The 19,535-nt window shown below is 41.1% G+C and overlaps 2 protein-coding genes across 2 annotated transcripts; both read right to left on the reverse strand.

Annotated features, from left to right (window-relative positions):
• Window positions 1-1,912: 1,912 nt before the first annotated feature.
• Window positions 1,913-7,554, reverse strand: LOC121575937 (potassium voltage-gated channel subfamily C member 2). The gene is made up of 2 exons (XM_041889229.1): window positions 6,824-7,554; window positions 1,913-3,595 (listed from the first exon to the last, which is right to left on the reverse strand). The coding sequence occupies exons 1-2, from the start codon at window positions 7,397-7,399 to the stop codon at window positions 2,684-2,686; spliced, it is 1,488 nt and encodes a 495-aa protein (XP_041745163.1). The 5' UTR covers window positions 7,400-7,554; the 3' UTR covers window positions 1,913-2,683.
• A 607-nt stretch (window positions 7,555-8,161) lies between these two features.
• Window positions 8,162-15,852, reverse strand: LOC121575284 (tripartite motif-containing protein 16). Its single transcript, XM_041888271.2, has 7 exons — window positions 15,247-15,852; window positions 14,954-15,049; window positions 13,377-13,610; window positions 9,990-10,149; window positions 9,766-9,825; window positions 9,557-9,610; window positions 8,162-9,172 (listed from the first exon to the last, which is right to left on the reverse strand). Exons 1-7 carry the CDS (start codon window positions 15,781-15,783, stop codon window positions 8,622-8,624), a joined length of 1,692 nt encoding a protein of 563 aa, XP_041744205.1. The 5' UTR covers window positions 15,784-15,852; the 3' UTR covers window positions 8,162-8,621.
• Window positions 15,853-19,535: the final 3,683 nt, after the last annotated feature.

Raw genomic sequence — 19,535 nt, forward strand, 5'->3', positions numbered from 1 at the left:
GTCCCTACACCCAAACGAGGGCATTGCGTTCATCCACCTCTGGCCTGCTGGCTCCCCTTCCTCTGCGGAAGCATAGCTCCCGCTCAGCCCAGTCAAAACTGTTCGCTGCTCTGGCACCCCAATGGTGGAACAAGCTCCCTCACGACGCCAGGACAGCGGAGTCACTCACCACCTTCCGGAGACATTTGAAACCCCACCTCTTTAAGGAATACCTGGGATAGGATAAAGTATTCCTTCTAACCCCCCCACAAATTGTAAAGTGGTTATCCCACTGGCTATAGGGTGAACGCACCAATTTGTGAGTCGCTCTGGCTAAGAGCGTCTGCTAAATGACGTTAATGTGCCCTTGAGCAAGGCACTTAACCCTAATTGCTCCTGTAAGTCGCTCTGGATAAGAGCGTCTGCTAAATGACTAAAATGTAAAATGTAAATGAAGCTACATGTGAAAAGAGTAATAATGATTTGTGGATATCACCGCACATATCAATAAAGAATAAACAACCTGTGAGTGATTTGTGTTGAACTTTTAGGACAAGATATAGCTATCTAGATTAGGCTGGACCTTGTCCTGGAACACTGTTCTGTTTAGTGTACAAATAATACATAAGACATGGGAGTATAGTGTTTCCTAAAACTAATACACTAGCATTTCACAATTCAGTGATTTGGCACTCAACGTATCCCACATTGGGACATAACCACGGCCACAGTGGAACACAATCACACATGTTATCACTCTCATTTAGTACTGTACACTGTACACAGAGGAACGTATTGTACACACAGGAAATGGAAAATGTCATGGTTCACAAGGATCATCATTCATTCACATTTCAATTCATTATAAATACTTCCTTTGTACAGATCTGTAAAGAAATCCCTTGGAGAGGCCATCAGATGGCACACATCTGTATAGAACTGTTGTTATTCTGGCAGAGGAAATGGTGCCGTCTTCCCTCACTGTGGCCTCGTAACAGATGTTTTTGCAGAGAACAGCTAAAGGATTTCTCGGAAGCCCATGTATGACCCTTGAATTAGATTGTGCAAGAGGACACTGCTCTGAACATATTCAGGATTCACACATCAGAACACAGGCATTATACATTTTATTAGACAACTTTTTGAGTTGTGTATGATTATTACAGACAGATATTGTGGTGAAATCACGCTCTCACACAAATGTGACATATAATGTGTATAAGAAAATTACTTGACTGAAACTTTAATGCATAGGACCTTGAATACTCAAGGTAGTCCTTTGCTCATGTTTGCCCAAAAATGATAAAATGTAACATTTTTTGATGTTAAATATTTTATAATATAGCTATAATGTCCAAATCTGGTGTAATGGAAAACTCAGGATTCAGTCTTTACCTCCAGGGTCTCATAGCCAGACTTAGGCTGGGATTCAATCAAAGGCGCATTGGACTCTAAGAGGGAAAGCGAGAGAAAGGTTTAGCTTGTTTTCTGAGCAACAAAAATAGGGATATTAATAAAATAAAATAATATAAATATATACTGATGATATGAAATACCTGAACACGACCTCTCCTTGTTCTCCTTATAACAGCCATTGTTCTGGCTGCTCCCCTCTTGGAGAAGGCTGGCTGAGTGCTCCAGACAGGGCAGGTGTTGCCTCTTCTTCTTCTTTGGGACAGGCATGGCTATGGTCAGAATACATGCCAGAACACACAGACATCCGACCACCATGCCAAGCCCGGTCTCAGGGTACATGTCCCCATAGCCCAGGGTTGTCATGGTCACCACAGCCCACCAGAAGTTGATGGGGATGTTCTTAAAATGAGTGTGTGCAGTGGAAGTTGGGTCTTCAGGGTCACCATGCACTCACTCTGTGTAGTATTCCAGGGTGCTGAAGATAAGTATACCAATAGTAAGGGAGACACAGGCTTTAGACATTTCTATTAGACGTTTTAATCTGTTGTGTTAATATTGTTAGAGGTTTGCATGTTTTATATGAAAGAGAATACATTTCATCTGTTTATATTTCTCCTGATTAACCGTACATCCTTATGATTATTACAGACTTGGCAACATGTTGTTATGAATATCAACAACAATGCTACGCTTTCACCCAAACAGAGAACATAACAAATCATTAATAAAAAGTAACCAGGCAAATATTTATCCAATTACAAAATAGCATTTTGTAAGCTCATCGTTTCACATATAGAAAAAGAAAGGTGACATATGGATGGAACTCACACAACAATCTTAATACTCAGTTTCAAAATCAAATTCCTTTAGGCCTACCACGACTCTGTTTGGCAGATTTACATCATGTCTAAATCAATGCTCAACTTCTGTAACATATAAATGAGTATAACTACAGTACATTTCTTGACTTAAACTTGAATATGTAGCGCCTTGAATACACATGAAGTAATAAAAAAAAAATAGTAATAATATTAGTAGTCCTTTGCCCATATGATGGACTGCTAGTTAAGATAAAGATGATCAAATGTAAAATGTTATAATGTTATTCATGGTTGGCGATAATATAGCTACAGTACAGTAATATGTCCAAATCCGGTGTCATGGTAAAACCAGGATCCAGTCTTTATCTCCAGGGTCACATAGCCAGACTAAGACCGGGATTCAATCAAATGCGCATTGGACTCTAAAAGTGAAAGCTTATTTTCTGAGCAGCGATAATAGGGATATATTACATAATATTTGGCATCCCAGTGGACTGGGACTTGACTGCCTTACCTGAACATGACCTCTCCTTGTTCTCCTTATAACAGCCATCGTTCTGGCTGCTCCCCTCTTGGAGAAGGCTGGCTGAGTGCTCCAGACAGGGCAGGTGTTGCCTCTTCTTCTTCTTTGGGAGTTTCTGTTGGGCCATGGCCAGGGAGTAGTACAGGCGGAAGTTATTGACTATGACTGAGACAGGCATTGCTATGGTCAGAATACCTGCCAGAGCACATAGGGCTCCAATTACCTTGCCAGAATAGGTTATGGGGAAAATGTCCCCATAGCCCACGGTTGTCATGGTAACCACCGCCCACCAGAAGCCCTTGGGGATGTTACTGATATAATATTCATCATGGTCAGCCTCTAGGTGCTCTGCGTAGTAGAGCAGGGTGCTGAAGATGAGGATTCCAATAGAGAGGGAGACAGCGAGGAGGCAGAACTCTTGAACGCTGGCCTTTAGTGTGTAGACTAACACACGCATGCCCACCATGTGGCGTGTCAGCTTAAAGATCCTCAGGATCCTCAGAAAGCTCAGCACACGCAGGAAGCCCAGGGCATTACCACTCAGCCCCACCTCCAGGAAGAAGGGCAGGATGGCTACAAAGTCAATGGTGTTCAGTATGTTCTTTACAAACACCAGCATGTTGGGGCAGCAGGTGAAACGGACCAGGAACTCAAAGATGAACCACACCACACAGACGCCCTCCACCATGGTCAGAGCAGGATTGTTCACCATCACATAGTATGTCACCTCTTCGGTGTGGTTCCCCTCCAAGACTAGCTTTGTGCGGTTCTCCATCGTGTGGAAGTTCGGATGTGTCTCCAGACAGAAAGCTGTGATGGAGAGGAGGATGAAGAAGAGGGAAACAAACACAATGACCTGCAAAGGACAAGAAGGAGCATCATCTGACTTTGAGTGGATCATGCCATAATGATTAAAGACACAAACAACGCATAATGAACCAGGTTGAAAGTCTGATATATTTGTTTTCTAGGTTTGATTGATGTGTTGGACACACAATGGTATCAAAAAGGCTGTTGATCGGTGAGATTGTTAGGCTTGTGTGTTGTTTCCTAAACTGACTCAATCCCATGGCTGCTGTTTCATATGGAGCCACGTTACCTTCCATTTGAGTGACATGACTAGATGGGAGTTACATGACTTAACTATTCAAGGGTTTAGTTTTTGAAATATTTAGGACTAACGTATTCCTTGCCACCCATTCTAAAACTAACTGCAGCTCTAAAAGTGTTGCAGTGATTTCACTTGCTGTAGTAGCTGACGTGTATAATGTTGAGTCATCCGCATATATAGACACACTGGCTGCCCTGGGGAATTATGTTGGAGAGACTTCCATTAAAGAACACCCTCTGTGTTCTGTTAGACAGGTAACTCTTTATCCACAATATAGCAGGGGGTGTAAAGCTGTCACGCCCTGGCTCTGGGGACTCTGAAATGTTGAGCCAGGGTGTGTAGTTTCTGTGTTATATTTTCTATGTTGATGTTCTAGATCGTTTAGATCTATGTTGGCCAGGGTGGTTCCCAATCAGAGGCAGCTGTATCTCGTTGTCTCTGATTGGGGACCATACTTAGGCAGCCTGTTTGGCACTAGTCGGTGTGGGATCTTGTTCCGTAAAGGTTTGTTTTGTGTAACCTAGGACTTCACGTATCGTTTGTTTGTTGTTTTGTTTGTGTTAAGTACTTAATAAAATGTACGCTTATCACGCTGCGCCTTGGTCCGTATCTTCCGTTAACGATTGTGACAAAAGCCATAACAAATAGGTTTTTCCAGCAGCAGACTATGATCGATAATGTCAAAAGCCGCACTGAAGTCTAACAAAACAGCTCCCACAATATTTGTATTATCAATTTCTCTCAGCCAATCATCAGTCATTTGTGTAAGTGCCGTGCTTGTTGAATGTCCTTCCCCATAAGCGTGCTGAAAGTCTGTTGTCAATTTGTTTACAGTAAAATAGCATTGTATCTGGTCAAATACAATGTTTTCCAAAAGTTTACTAAGGGTTGGTAACAGGCTGATTGGCCTGCTATTTGAGCCAGTAAAGGGGGGCTTTACTATTTTTGGATAGCGTAATGACTTTTGCTTCCCTCCAGGCCTGAGGGCACGCACTTTCTAGTAGGCTTAGATTGAAAATATGGCAAATAGGAGTGGCAATATCGTCCGCTATTATCCTCAGTAATTTTCCATCCAAGTTGTCAGACCCCGGTGGCTTGTCATTGTTGATAGACAACAATCATTTTTCAGCTCTTCCACACTCGCTTTACGGAATTCAAAATTCCAATGCTAGTCTTTCATAATTTGATCAGTTATACTTGGATGTGTAGTGAAGTCATTGGCAATATCAGTGGGTTTTCTGATGAATGAACCATCTGAGTTTGCCTTTTTGCCCAAAATGTAATTGAATGTACTCCAAAGCTTTTTACTATCATTCTATATATAATTTATCTTTGTTTCATAGTATAGTTTCTTCTCTTTTTATTCAGTTTAGCCACTTCATTTCTCAATTTACAGAACGTTTGCCAATCGGTTGTGCAGCAAGACTTATTTACCATTCCTTTAGCCTCATCCCTCTCAAGCATACCATTTTTCTATTCCTCATCAATCCACGTGGATTTAACAGTTTGTACAGTCATTTTCTTAATGGGTGCATGCTTATTAGTAACTGGAATAAGCAACTTCATAAATATGTCAAGTGCAGTGTCTGGTTGCTCCTCATTACACACAACAGACCAGCAAATATTCTTTACATCATCAACATAGGAATCACTACAAAACTTATTGTATGACCTCTTATACACTACGTTATGCCCAGCCTTCGGAACTTTGGTTTTCCTAGATATGGCTACTATATTGTCACTACATCCGATGGATTTGGATACTGCTTTAAAGCACATTTCTGCAGCATTAGTAAAGATGTTATCAATACATTTACATTTACATTTACGTCATTTAGCAGACGCTCTTATCCAGAGCGACTTACAAATTGGAGACATGTTGATGATTTCATTTCTGTGCTGTTTGTAACTACCCTGGTAGGTTGACTAATAACCTGAACCAGGTTGCAGGCACTAGTTACAGTTTGAAGCTTTTTCTTGAGTGGGCAGCTTGATGAAAGCCAGTCAATATTTAAAACACCCAGAAAATATACCTCTTTGTTGATGTCACATACATTATCAAGCATTTCACACATATTATCCAGATACTGACTGTTAGCACTTGGTGGTCTATAGCAGCTTCCCACAAGAATGGGCTTTAGGTGAGGCAGATTAACCTGTAGCCATATTACTTCAACAGTATTTAACATGAGATCCTCTCTAACCTTTACAGGAATGTGGTTCTGAATATAAACAGCAACTCCTCCACCATTGGCATTTCTGTCTTTTCTATAGATGTCATAACATGTTTTTGGTTTTCTATTATGATTATCATGGGTATTTAAAAGCATTATGGAGCCTTTCCTGGACACACCCCTTTTTTTCCCCATGTTCCCCTTCCCTTTACCTATTTAGGTTTTTTGCAGTATGGGTCCACTAGGCCTCAGGTATGGCGGTACTGTACAGTTTTTTGACCGCTACGCTACGACTTGGAACTAAGAAAGCTGCTACTAGTCTATATATTTTGTTTACAGTATAAATCTGATCGCTTTGACTTTGTTCATCGATGGAATATAGCCTATGAAATGTCCTTTTGTTTGGAGAATAAATGTTTGTTTTTAGACTATTGGAGCTTTGGAGTCCCTGTTCTGTGGTTGCTTTGGAAACGCGTCTGACTACGGCATCACATACCTGTGGACTCAAGGCAAGTTTGGAATTGGATTACGAATTGCCTTCATACATGTGTACGTGCGTGTCTTGTTATGTGTATGTGTGTCTTTTTAGTCCCTGCTGTTCCATAAGGTGTACCTTTATCTATTTTTTAAATCTGATTCTACTGCTTGCATCAGTTACCTGATGTGGAATAGAGTTCCATGTAGCCATGGCTCTATGTAGTACTGTACACCTGCTATAGTCTGTTCTTGACTTGGGGATCAAAACTACAAGAGGTTAAAGTGGCTTTTTTTTCATTGGGAGAGAACAAATAATACACACCTTGGCAGCCATAGACGAGAATGGGTTGTCAAATAGAGCCCATATTTTTGGTTTCCACCTTTTGAAGCAGCTCTGAGAATTTGGTTGGTTGTCTTCAACATCGAATTGATCTGGAAACTCTTCATTGTGGCGCACATTTGAGTCAGATGGCCCGAATGCTGCAAGGGCCTCTTCGGCATCCCTATGTTGGCGGAATGTTATCCAGCAGCAAGGTTCCACTTCTGCCTCGTCGACCTCCCAAAAAGCCAACTCCTCTTCAAAAAGCGGACCACAGACATCTGTTGGACAGTGAAGCTTACCGGTTCTGTAATAATTCAGAACATTGGAGAAAACACCTGGATGTCTGTCGAAGAAGAATTCAGTGAGGTCATGGTCCATCAGTTTAGCCAAACGGGTCCCGGGCAAGCTCTTGAGAGTGCCCATGTAAGTTTCATGACGCATGCCACCAACGTTGATCACAACCTTTTTTGTGACATCCCCTTTTCTGTCCCAGTCTTCCCTTAGATGTGTTTTCGATGAGGCCATGGCGTGGGCCAAAGTATGGCCCTGAGAGGACACACACATTGAGCTGATCATGACTTGGAGTGGAGAGAATAGCACGTCCAGGAATGTTGTTTAGCCTACGGTCCTCGTCTGCCGCAAAAATGTTGAGAATATTCAAAACGTTTTTCAGGCCCAGGGGTAAAGAAAAAACACATTAGGGCAGGCTATCCGCTCTCTCTTTTGGTAGTTCAGTTTGGGAAGAAATCACAAACCGTCCTTTTATTTATTGGTAGTCCCACCCTGTAGGCAGCCCCTGTCTGCATTCCAAAGTGTTTGTCCCCTTCTGTCAGTTAGGGGTACAGCCTAATTTTGGCCTATTGACAAGTTTCTATACAACTTGATTTGATTTCAAAATAAGGAAGACATCCAAACACAAATCTGTGGCAAAGAACAACCTCACAATATGGAAGACAGTTTTAAGGCAGTTTCTCCATCAGTGAACAACTCCTGTCACTGTCACCTTTACTGTAAGCATTAACAGTATATAATAATAGGAAAATTAATAGGACATTAATTGAAGTACAAATGGTTAAAAAAAACTTTTAAAGTTCCTTGATCTTTAACATTGACTAAACTTTAAATCTTTGAAAAGTGCAACTGTAAAGCAGTAACTATTGGACTAATGACCCCATCCCCTCATGTCCTCCTGCTGTATAAGGGACATGACACTGCCCTCTGGTGTGAAATAGTATGGATGTTTTTCCAAATATATAGCCAGCTAGGAATATGGGACCAAATATAGTCCGAAAAATATGTAAAAAAAGGTGTATAAAAACAATAACACTTTAGCACTTTATTCGCTTGATTTTATTTTTATAAAAATTGTATGAAAAATGTTTAAATGTTTCCGTAGATATTACAAATATGTCGATATTACAAATGTAAAGAAAGTACAAGCTGATTTTAGAGGTTTAGAGGTTTACAAGCAAATAAAACCAAGATAAGATCCCCCAAAACCTAACAGCAATCTAAAGCCTTTTACCTGTTATCCAGGATGTATATAGCTTTATTTTCTACTTCTATCACAGTCTACTCTTTCTGGTGTTTTATTTTCTATATAGGGTTGCAAAAACATGGTCACTTTCCCAAGATTCCCAGGGTTTCCAGAAATCCTGTTTGGAGGATTGTGGATTTCCTGCGTATTCCCCGCTGATTCCGGGAATCATCCAAGCTGGATTTCTGGCAAACGGGGAATTAGGGGAAAGTTACCGGATTTTTGCAACCCTATCTCTATCTCATAGTTTTACTGCCATGGTTAGAATCTTTCATCCCTCAGATTACATAGTGTGATGCAACTCTCCTCCCCAAGCCAGAACCCTGGGTAGAGGGGTTCAGTGAATGTGAATTTCTTGGTTCTGTAGAGGAACTTCATCCTATCTGAGACTTCATAAAACGCTATGGTGCCCTCCTTAAATTTCAGGTAAACCCCTATTCTGCACTGGCTGGGGGTTGCACTGAGTCTAATACCGTCACTGTTGTGGCACACAGAATAGCCTTTAGAACGGTCAAGGCTCCAGGATTGGTCACTGGCCCCAAAAGCGGATGTCTTAGAGAGTGATTTTCTGTCTATGCCCCAGTAGGCCAGGGCAATCTCAGCCTTTTGCCCGACCACCTCCACCTCCCAGTAGCAGTGCTCAGCTTTAAGCCCCTCCCTGCACAGCACCTGGCGACGGTATGTAAACCTCTCAGGGTGAGGTTGGACTGGCTCCTTCTGCTTTTTAGCATCCCATTTCACCATTCTGCCCTCCTCTGAGAAGGAGAGGTCCTTGTGGGCAGTGTTGAGGTCCAGAGTGAGCTCGCAGGCATCTGAAGGATCAAAGAGGATCGTAAAATTATGTTAATGATCATGTTCATAGAAAGCCAGTATGAAGGTTAGCCCTCAGGCCAGAATGTAAGGCATACGTTTCAGCCTTGATGAAGGGATAAGGCCGAAACGTAAGCTCTTTTGAAAACTTATTTTTGCACTTTCACTTTTTGTATTCTTTTGAGCATGGTCTAAATTAATGATATTATTTTTGCATCTTGGCCTCCTTGGGATATTCCTCTTCATGGTATTGAGTGCGAGTACTTTTTTAACTCTACATGATCATGTTCAAACAGCATTCTCATGAGGTTGGTTCTCATTATTATCATTCTGTTTTATAGGTTGAGTGAAGTTTAGATGCGTTACATAAAGTACATAGGACTCACACTGTAGAAATTCTGTTCTGGTCGTAGGCTCTAGGGTCTGTGCAGCACTGGTAACTGTGTAGGTCAGGAGAAAGGCCAAACAGACGTAATATGTAATAAATCATGCTCAGTTGTGGTTCAAGTTCTTGTTAATTATTAAAGGTCAAGTAAACTGTGACTGATTTTCTGAAACACTCGGGATAACACACAAAAAGAAGGATAACATTCACCTGGAAGCTGTTCAGGTCTGACTCTATGGTCTGGAAACTGGGAACCTCCATTACCAGCCACTGTTGAGACAGATCATATAAAATATATTTATTTGTCTCTCTCTCTTTGTCTCTCTCTCTTTGTCTCTCTCTCTTTGTCTCTCTCTCTTTGTCTCTGTCTGTCTGTCTGTCTGTCTGTCTGTCTGTCTGTCTGTCTGTCTGTGGCATTCCTCCCTTCAACTGACCAGTTTGAGACACTGTACTGATTTCCTCCTCAGAGAAAGCCTCCAGTCGATTCCCAAACTCTGAGACAGCACTCCTTAAGGCCTCAAAGGGGAGGAGTGCATCCGCCGAGACACTGGACAAGTCAGGGGGCTCTGGAAGGTTAGAGAGAGAGGGCCATCTCTTTTTTCATGATAGAGAGGGAGATAGAGAGACATGAAAATGAAGGAGTTATCATTATTAGTCGTGAAAATTTACCATGTCATCATGCACACAGTTGTAAACCTCAGAACCAGATCCTACCTCTATCTACTACAGCCCGTGATCAGTAGCAGTGTGTGACTATGACAGACAAATTGAGAAGAAAAAAATCCAGAAAATCACATTGTAGGATTTTTAATGAATTTATTTGCAAATTATGGTGGAAAATAAGTATTTGGTCACCTACAAACAAGCAAGATTTCTGGCTCTCACAGACCTGTAACTTCTTCTTTAAGAGGCTCCTCTGTCCTCCACTCGTTACCTGTATTAATGGCACCTGTTTGAACTTGTTATCAGTATAAAAGACACCTGTCCACAACCTCAAACAGTCACACTCCAAACTCCACTATGGCCAAGACCAAAGAGCTGTCAAAGGACACCAGAAACAAAATTGTAGACCTGCACAAGGCTGGGAAGACTGAATCTGCAATAGGTAAGCAGCTTGGTTTGAAGAAATCAACTGTGGGAGCAATTATTAGGAAATGGAAGACATACAAGACCACTGATAATCTCCCTCGATCTGGGGCTCCATGCAAGATCTCACCCCGTGGGGTCAAAATGATCACAAGAACGGTGAGCAAAAATCCCAGAACCACACGGGGGGACCTAGTGAATGACCTGCAGAGAGCTGGGACCAAAGTAACAAAGCCTACCATCAGTAACACACTACGCCGCCAGGGACTCAAATCCTGCAGTGCCAGACGTGTCCCCTGCTTAAGCCAGTACATGTCCAGGCCCGTCTGAAGTTTGCTAGAATGCATTTGGATGATCCAGAAGAGGATTGGGAGAATGTCATATGGTCAGATGAAACCAAAATATAACTTTTTGGTAAAAACTCAACTCGTCGTGTTTGGAGGACAAAGAATGCTGAGTTGCATCCAAAGAACACCATACCTACTGTGAAGCATGGGGTGGAAACATCTTGCTTTGGGGCTGTTTTTCTGCAAAGGGACCAGGACGACTGATCCGTGTAAAGGAAAGAATGAATGGGGCCATGTATCGTGAGATTTTGAGTGAAAACCTCCTTCCATCAGCAAGGGCATTGAAGATGAAACGTGGCTGGGTCTTTCAGCATGACAATGATCCCAAACACACCGCCCGGGCAACGAAGGAGTGGCTTCGTAAGAAGCATTTCAAGGTCCTGGAGTGGCCTAGCCAGTCTCCAGATCTCAACCCCATAGAAAATCTTTGGAGGGAGTTGAAAGTCTGCATGTCAGCGACAGCCCCAAAACATCACTGCTCTAGAGGAGATCTGCATGGAGGAATGGGCCAAAATACCAGCAACAGTGTGTGAAAACCTTGTGAAGACTTACATAAAACGTTTGACCTGTGTCATTGCCAACAAAGGGTATATAACAAAGTATTGAGAAACTTTTGTTATTGACCAAATACTTATTTTCCACCATAATTATAATTTGCAAATAAATTCATTAAAAATCCTACAATGTGATTTTCTGGATTTTTTTTTCTAATTTTGTCTGTCATAGTTGACGTGTACATATGATGAAAATTACAGGCCTCTCTCATCTTTTTAAGTGGGAGAACTTGCACAATTGGTGGCTGACTAAATACTTTTTTGCCCACTGTACCTGACCTACAGCGTGGTCAAGCAAGTTCATGTTTCCGAAAATGTCTGACCACTAAACAACTATTGATTTCGAACCACAGAGTTACCGCAAGTCGCAAAGAAAACAGGAGCTGCCTCCACTATTCCAGCACCATTTCAACTTCAACATTTCAACATAATCAAATCACCTCTGCTTAGTCTAATACAGTGACAACTAAAAGATGCCAAAAACAATTTAGTCCAATCAACTTAAGCTAAATATGATGTGGCTGTCCATGGTTCTGATTTCTGTGTGTGTGTGTGTGTGTGTGCACGTTCGTGCAAGTAGAAAAACATGTTGACTCACCCTACTTGTAGAGAAAAGCCAATGCCATCCTCCTCTCTTTCATGTTGATGAAACGGTCTATCACTCTGTCATACAGTAAGCGCTTTTATTTTTTGTTGTCCTAGGCTACCTGGCTAAAATGTTGCTCGCTAGCCTAACTTCCATTCATCGGCAACATTAGCTAGTTAACCTTAGCCTTCCACATCTAGCTACATATTTAACTTACATCCTCTCAGGCCAGAGGCACAACAATGTATGAATTAATGGTTGGATCAGAATCGCTGTTATAATCATTGGCCAGTAGGGAGAATTAGGTAAAACTACAAGTCAAAATCCCTATCTCCATCCATGGCTTTTTTAGGAAAGGGCCAATTTTAGCTAGCTAGCTAGATAGCCACCAGAGGACACCAACACAACGAGATACTGTAGTGTCGGTTATTTGCAGTTGTTGCCGTCAATCAAGGAGTCTGCTTAAGCTGCACCGTGTTCAAAGGCTTTTATTAAAATCACGAGGTTACAGCATAAGTTACAGACACGCGAAGTCCGGAGAAGCAATCCCAAATGAATCTCAATGCTTTCTGCCCCTCCGTCGTTTTTCCCCCAGTATATATAACCTCCCAAAATGTGGGTGGCTCCCTCTACTGTCCAATCCCCGTGTCTACACCACACTTCCTGTCTGTTGTATGTGGCGTTACACTAAAACATTCCCTCTTGATACCAAAATCAACATTCTTTCAGTTTCACTCAAAAAGACATTTAACACCATCATAATCTTAATACACTACAATACAACAATTCAAGCAATTCAAGTTCTGTCAATGACGTGTGCTCTCAATGGGATTTGATAGGAGTGATGCCAAAATCCAAGCTTTTTTTGGTGCGCCAGGACCATTCACAGTTGAGCTCAACGCTGATTGGCTAATGTTGTATACTTGTTTTATCAAGGGAGGCCAAATGCTTGCTGGCTTCCCTTGCTTTCAATGCTACTGGCGACAACAATGTCATACTCATTTGGACCAGACAGCATCAGATAGATGGCCTACAAGCAGAGACACAGAGGGGCGCTGTTTCGCTCGCTCGGATGCTTTCTCCTGTGAGATACATTCAGCCTCTTGCGAATGAAGGAAAATTATGAAACACAGAGAGACGAAAGGTACATTATTTTATGTTTTTTTATTGGTCCATTTTGGGGGGGAAGCCTGGCTTCCCTTGGCATCCATGAATACACACCACTGCCTGTGATATAACTAACCATACCTGGAGGAAGTCGATATCATCATCTGTCTGCTCCAGCTGCTCCAGCTCAGCGTCTCTCCTCTTCAGGGCAGCCATGTCTTTCTCCAGGCTGCACAGGGAGCTCTCAACCTGAGCCACTGCAGCTGTCTCCTGGGCCAATATCAACTCTCTCACTGTGGAGTAGTGCCTCTGGAGGGAGTCGATCAGCCCAGAGAGGACGCCCTCACAGTGCTCCTCAGCAGCCCTAACACCTTCCTGTTACACATACAGTCAGGGACAGACTTCCTGTTACACATACAGTCAGGGACAGACTTCCTGTTACACATACAGTCAGGGACAGACTTAGTGATTTACATTTGTTTTTCATTTCAGGAAATTTTGAAATAGGCCATATAAAGTTAACACATTGGCATTACACATCAGCCTCAAGGCCTTCGTCAGAGCTTTTGTGAGTGTTTTTAATTTGCACCCTTATGTTGACATTACTCCAACCCCATGCAGTGCATTGAATGGATTTTATTTTATTTATTTATTTTATTTATTTAACCAGGTAAGCCAGTTGAGAACAAGTTCTCATTTACAACTGCGACCTGGCCAAGATAAAGCAAAGCAGTGTGATAAAAACAACAACACAGAGTTACATATGGGGTAAAACAAAACATAAAGTCAAAAATACAACAGAAAATATATATACAGTGTGTTCGAATGTAGCAAGTTATGGAGGTAAGGCAATACAGTTGAAGTCGGAAGTTTACATACACCTTAGCCAAATATATTTAAACTCAGTTTTTCACAATTCCTGACATTTAATCCTAGTAAGAATTCCCTAGTTTAGGATCACCACTTTGTTTTAAAAATGTGTAATGTCAGAATAATAGTAGAGAGAATGATTTATTTCAGCTTTTAATTCTTTCATCACATTTCAGTGGGTCAGAAGATTACATACACTCAATTAGTATTTGGTAGCATTGCCTTTAAATTGTTTAACTTGGGTCAAATGTTTTCGGGTAGCCTTCCACAAGCTTCCCACAATAAGTTGGGTGAATTTTGGCCCATTCCTTAAGACAGAGCTGGTGTAACTGAGTCAGGTTTGTAGGCCTCCTTGCTCGCACACGCTTTTTCAGTTCTGCCCACACATTTTCTATAGGATTGAGGTCAGGGCTTTGTGATGACCACTCCAATACGTTGACTTTGTTGTCCTTAAGCCATTTTGCCACAACTTTGGAAGTATGCTTGGGTTCATTGTCCATTTGGAAGACCCATTTGCGACCAAAAACACTCACAAAAGCTCTGACGAAGGCCTTGAGGCCGATACGTAAAGCTTAATAAAGAGCAGTGATACTAGCAAGAGCAGTGTGAATGATTCTCTCATGTTATTCAATTGTTACCGTGCACCTGCAACAAAGACGCTGTAGCTCAAATGTGCCTTTAGAATTTCGAAACACATTGGCATAAAAAAGCTGGGGCAGTACACACCCATGAGTTAGGAAGGAGACTCTGTGGCCTTGCTGCTATGAGTTACTATTATAGTTGGTTTAGTCCAGAGAGCATTGTAAATAACTATATTCACTTCCTTCTCTGATCTACTGTATACCCACCTTAACCCTCTTTACGTTCTTTCTCAGGTCCTTCTGCTCCTGTTCTCTCATATTGATCCTCAGCTTGGATTCTTTCTTAATGTCCTGGAGCTGTTCCTGTGGAGGGCAAATTGATCTACAGATTAAATATTTACAAGGTCAAACCAATAATAACCTCATAACTCCTTGAATGCACAAGGTAATGAAGTGTTATTTATTACTTATTTCAATTGAATCAATAAGTGATCAACTGTGCATAATACACATAACCTTTGGGATACTTGAAACGCCAGATTTGATATAAAGGTCAGTACCTGCTTCATTTTCCGTCCCTCATTCGCCAACACATTGTTGTGTGCTCTGTGCTCAACCAGGGCGCATAGAGGGCAGATGCATTGCTCATCATCACAGCAGTAAACCTCCAGCAGTCTGTCATGTATAGGACATATTCTGCTCTTCAGTGCCTCTGGGGCTCCAGTGGTTCTGGGTATCTTCATGGGTCTGGCCCCACCCAGAGCATGACTGGGCGAAGGGCCTGCCTCCTGACTGGCTTCAACAGGTCTGCGCTTACCTCCAGCACCCACATTATTTCTACACTTGGACTTCTCCATTCCTTCCACCATTTCAGCCAGAGCAATGTTCTTGATCAGGTTAGGCCTCAGGTGAAAGGAGTATTGGCATTCAGGGCAGCTGCAGAAACGATTACCCTTTTCTTCATTGTCCCAGAAGACTTGGATGCAGAGCATGCAGAAACTGTGTCCACAGGGAATAGCAGCTGGAGTCCTGAGCACCTCCTGGCAGAGTGGACAGCTGAGGTGGTCCTTCCTGACAGATATACGAGACACAGCCATATCTGAGAACAAACTGGAACACGTCTGTCTTTCACTTCTACCAGAAAGACATTAGTTTCGATTCTGTGAATAGGCACGCCTTGTGGTTTCATGGTATGCTTGTGAGAGCTGAGAGGGAGTGGTGAGTCTGGACTGAAGCCAAAGGGGAGGATTTCAAAACCTTCAAGAGAGTACTGAAAGAGCAAGTAAATCAAGACGTTGTTCATTGACAAAAAGCTAAGTCTTATTCCATTAAATCATTGTGTATAAATAAAGCAAAAAAACAACAACATTAGAGTAAGAGGGAGTATCATTTTAATACAGTATTTATAAAGTCATACAATGCTAAACAGACCGACATGATAAATACACGTTTTTTCCATCCGATGTTATAATTAAATTTCCCCATTTTAGATTCTCTCTTCAATAACCATTCTAATAATCAGGCCGATGTGGAGTCTGCTTACCAGACCTTTCCATTCTGTAATTCACTACCTTAGTTAAACCACGTAAGAGAGCAGCAGAAGGGTTCTGGAAACCTTGGTTTACAACCGGTCTCAAAAAATCCTCAGTTTAAAAAACAAGTTGTATAAAACATAACTCACAAATCCCTCTCCCCTGAATTCTGCAAATTACAAAAAGTATGAGAACAAATTTACTCACCTACTTCAGATATCCCCAAAAATATATTTTACTAACACATCCAAGAATCCTTAAATAATATAAAGTAAACTTGGAAAATCATCAATCAACTGTTGAATAAGAAAAAGGCATCTACAACTATTCCATCTCAATTTATTTGTTGGAAATAAGACATAGTGATGTTATTTCATGTGAATTTAATAACTTTTTTGTGAATGTGGGTTCCTCTGTCAAATAAAATTTAGAAAACTGATGATAATCCCTTGGATTACATTAAGTGGCATTTCCCTTCTCTGCTTCAGTTTGATCCTTCTGATGTAATGGAGGTAATTGGTAACAAAGATATCAGCAGCAGGTCATGACTAGATTGGTGCCTCTTTGGTGATATCAGTGTCTTCCTCGATTACTGAGCATCTAAGGTATATCTTCACCAAATCAATGCAAACTGGTATTGTTCCTAAAGATTTGAAAATTGCCAAAGTTATCCCCCTCTATACAGTTGAAGTCAGAAGTTTACATACACCTTAGCCAAATACATTTAAACTCAGTTTTTCACAATTCCTGACATTTAGTCCTAGTAAGAATTCCCTGTCTTAGGCCAGTTAGGATCACCACTTTATTTTAAGAATGTGAAATGTCAGAATAATAGTAGAGAGAATTATTTATTTAAGCTTTTATTTATTTCATCACATTCCCATTGGGTCAGAAGTTTACATACACTCAATTAGTATTTGGTAGCATTGCCTTTAGAATTGTTTAACTTGGGTCAAACATTTCAGGTAGCCTTCCACAAGCTTCCCACAATAAATTGGGTGAATGTTGGCCCATTCCTCATGACAGAGCTGGTGTAACTGAGTCAGGTTTGTAGGCTTCCTTGCTCGCACACGCCTTTTCAGTTCTGCCCACACATTTTCTATAGGATTGAGGTCAGGGCTTTATGATGGCCACTCCAATACCTTGACTGTTGTCCTTAAGCCATTTTGCCACAACTTTGGAAGTATGCTTGGGGTCATTGTCCATTTGGAAGACCCATTTGCGACCAAGCTTTACCTACCTGACTGATGTCTTGAGATGTTGCTTCAATATATCCACATAATTTTCCTTCCTCATGATGCCATCGATTTTGAGAAGTGCACCAGTCCTTCCTGCAGCAAAGCACCCCCACAGCATGATGCTGCCACCCCCGTGCTACACGGTTGGGATGGTGTTCTTCGGCTTGCAAACACCCCCCTTTTTCCTCCAAACATAACGATGGTCATTATGGCCAAACAGTTCTATTTTTGTTTCATCAGACCAGAGGACATTTCTCCAAAAAGTACAATTTTTGTCCCCATGTGCAGTTGCAAACCGTAGTCTGGCTATTTTATGGCGGTTTTGGAGCAGTGGCTTCTTCCTTGCTGAGCGGTCTTTCAGGTTATGTCGATATAGGACTCGTTTTACTGTGGATATGGATACTTTTGTACCCGTTTCCTCCAGCATCTTCACAAGGTCCTTTGCTGTTGTTCTGGGATTGATTTGAACTTTTCGCACCAAAGTATCTCTAGGAGACAGAACGCGTCTCCTTCCTGAGCGTATGACGGCTGCGTGGTCCCATGGTGTTTATACTTGCATACTATTGTTTGTACAGATGAACGTGGTACCTTCAGGCATTTGGAAATTGCTCCCAAGGATGAACCAGACTTGTGGAGGTCTACAATTATTTTTCTGAGGTCTTGGCGGATTTCTTTTGATTTTCCCATGATGTCATGCAAAGAGGCACTGAGTTTGAAGGTAGGCCTTGAAATACATCCACAGGTACACCTCCAATTGACTCAAATGATGTCAATTAGCCTATCAGAAGCTTCTAAAGCCATGACATCATTTTCTGGAATTTTCCAAGCTGTTTAAAGGCACAGTCAACTTAGTGCATGTAAACTTCTGACCCACAGGAATTGTGATACAGTGAATTATAAGTGAAATAATCTGTCTGTAAACAATTGTTGGAAAGATTACTTGTGTCATGCACAAAGTAGATGTCCTAACTGACTTGCCAAAACTATAGTTTGTTAACAAGAAATTTGTGGAGTGGTTGAAAAACGAGTTTTAATGACTCCAACCTAAGTGTATGTAAACTTCCGACTTCAACTGTAAATCTGGGGATCCAAGATCTTTTACAATTTATCACCCAATATCTGTACTACCATGTCTTTCTAAAATCCTAGAAAAATTGGTGTATAAGAGAATGTTGAAACATTTAGATCAACACTGTATTCCTATGAGCACCAATATGGTTCTCATAAAAACTACTCCACAGATATGTCTCTTTTGCAACTTGTGGATAAAATCTTTACAGCCCTTAACAACAATGAATACACTCTTGGCAACTTTTTAGATTAATCCAAAGCGTTTGACACGGTTGATCATGAAATATTACTTTCTAAATTGCATTAAGGTTTTATGATTATACATGTAATTGGTTATATCGTTATATTTATGATAGAGAACAATTTGTTCATACAAACGGCTGTGCATCTACCAGGGCCAAGATATCCTGTGGCGTGCCTTAGGGTTCGATAATTGGACCTTTGTTATTCCTAATCTATATCAATGACCTTGCTGCTGTGTCTTCTACCGTACTTCCCATTCTCTTTGCTGATGATACCAATTAGATTTTATCACACAATCATTTTTATTCACAAATTAATGAAGATTACTCAGGAATGGCCACATTTTCTGAAATGGTTCCAGATAAACAAATTATCTTTAAATGTTAAAAAATCCAACTTTATTGTATCCACTAGTAAGAATAAGAAATATTGCAAAAAACACTTTTTTTAAAGAGCCAGAATCTCAATTGGTGGGAATGAAACGGAACAAGTCACATCCACTAGATTCCTCTGAGTTCTAATTGATGAAATGTTATCCTGGAAATATCATATTCAATTTGTCTGTAGCAAAGTGATGAAATCTGTTGATATCATCAGAAAGATTTGTGGTTTGGTTCATCAGGCTTGCTTCCTAACTCTATACTATAGCTTAATTTACCCATATCTAATTTACTGTAATATTGTCTGGGCCAGTACATATGCCTCCTACCTACACAAATTACTCATCATACAAAATAAATTTGCAAGATGAGCCAACATCTTCTA

The sequence above is a fragment of the Coregonus clupeaformis genome, chromosome 10 (genome assembly GCF_020615455.1).
Source record: "Coregonus clupeaformis isolate EN_2021a chromosome 10, ASM2061545v1, whole genome shotgun sequence".
Taxonomy (NCBI): domain Eukaryota; kingdom Metazoa; phylum Chordata; class Actinopteri; order Salmoniformes; family Salmonidae; genus Coregonus; species Coregonus clupeaformis.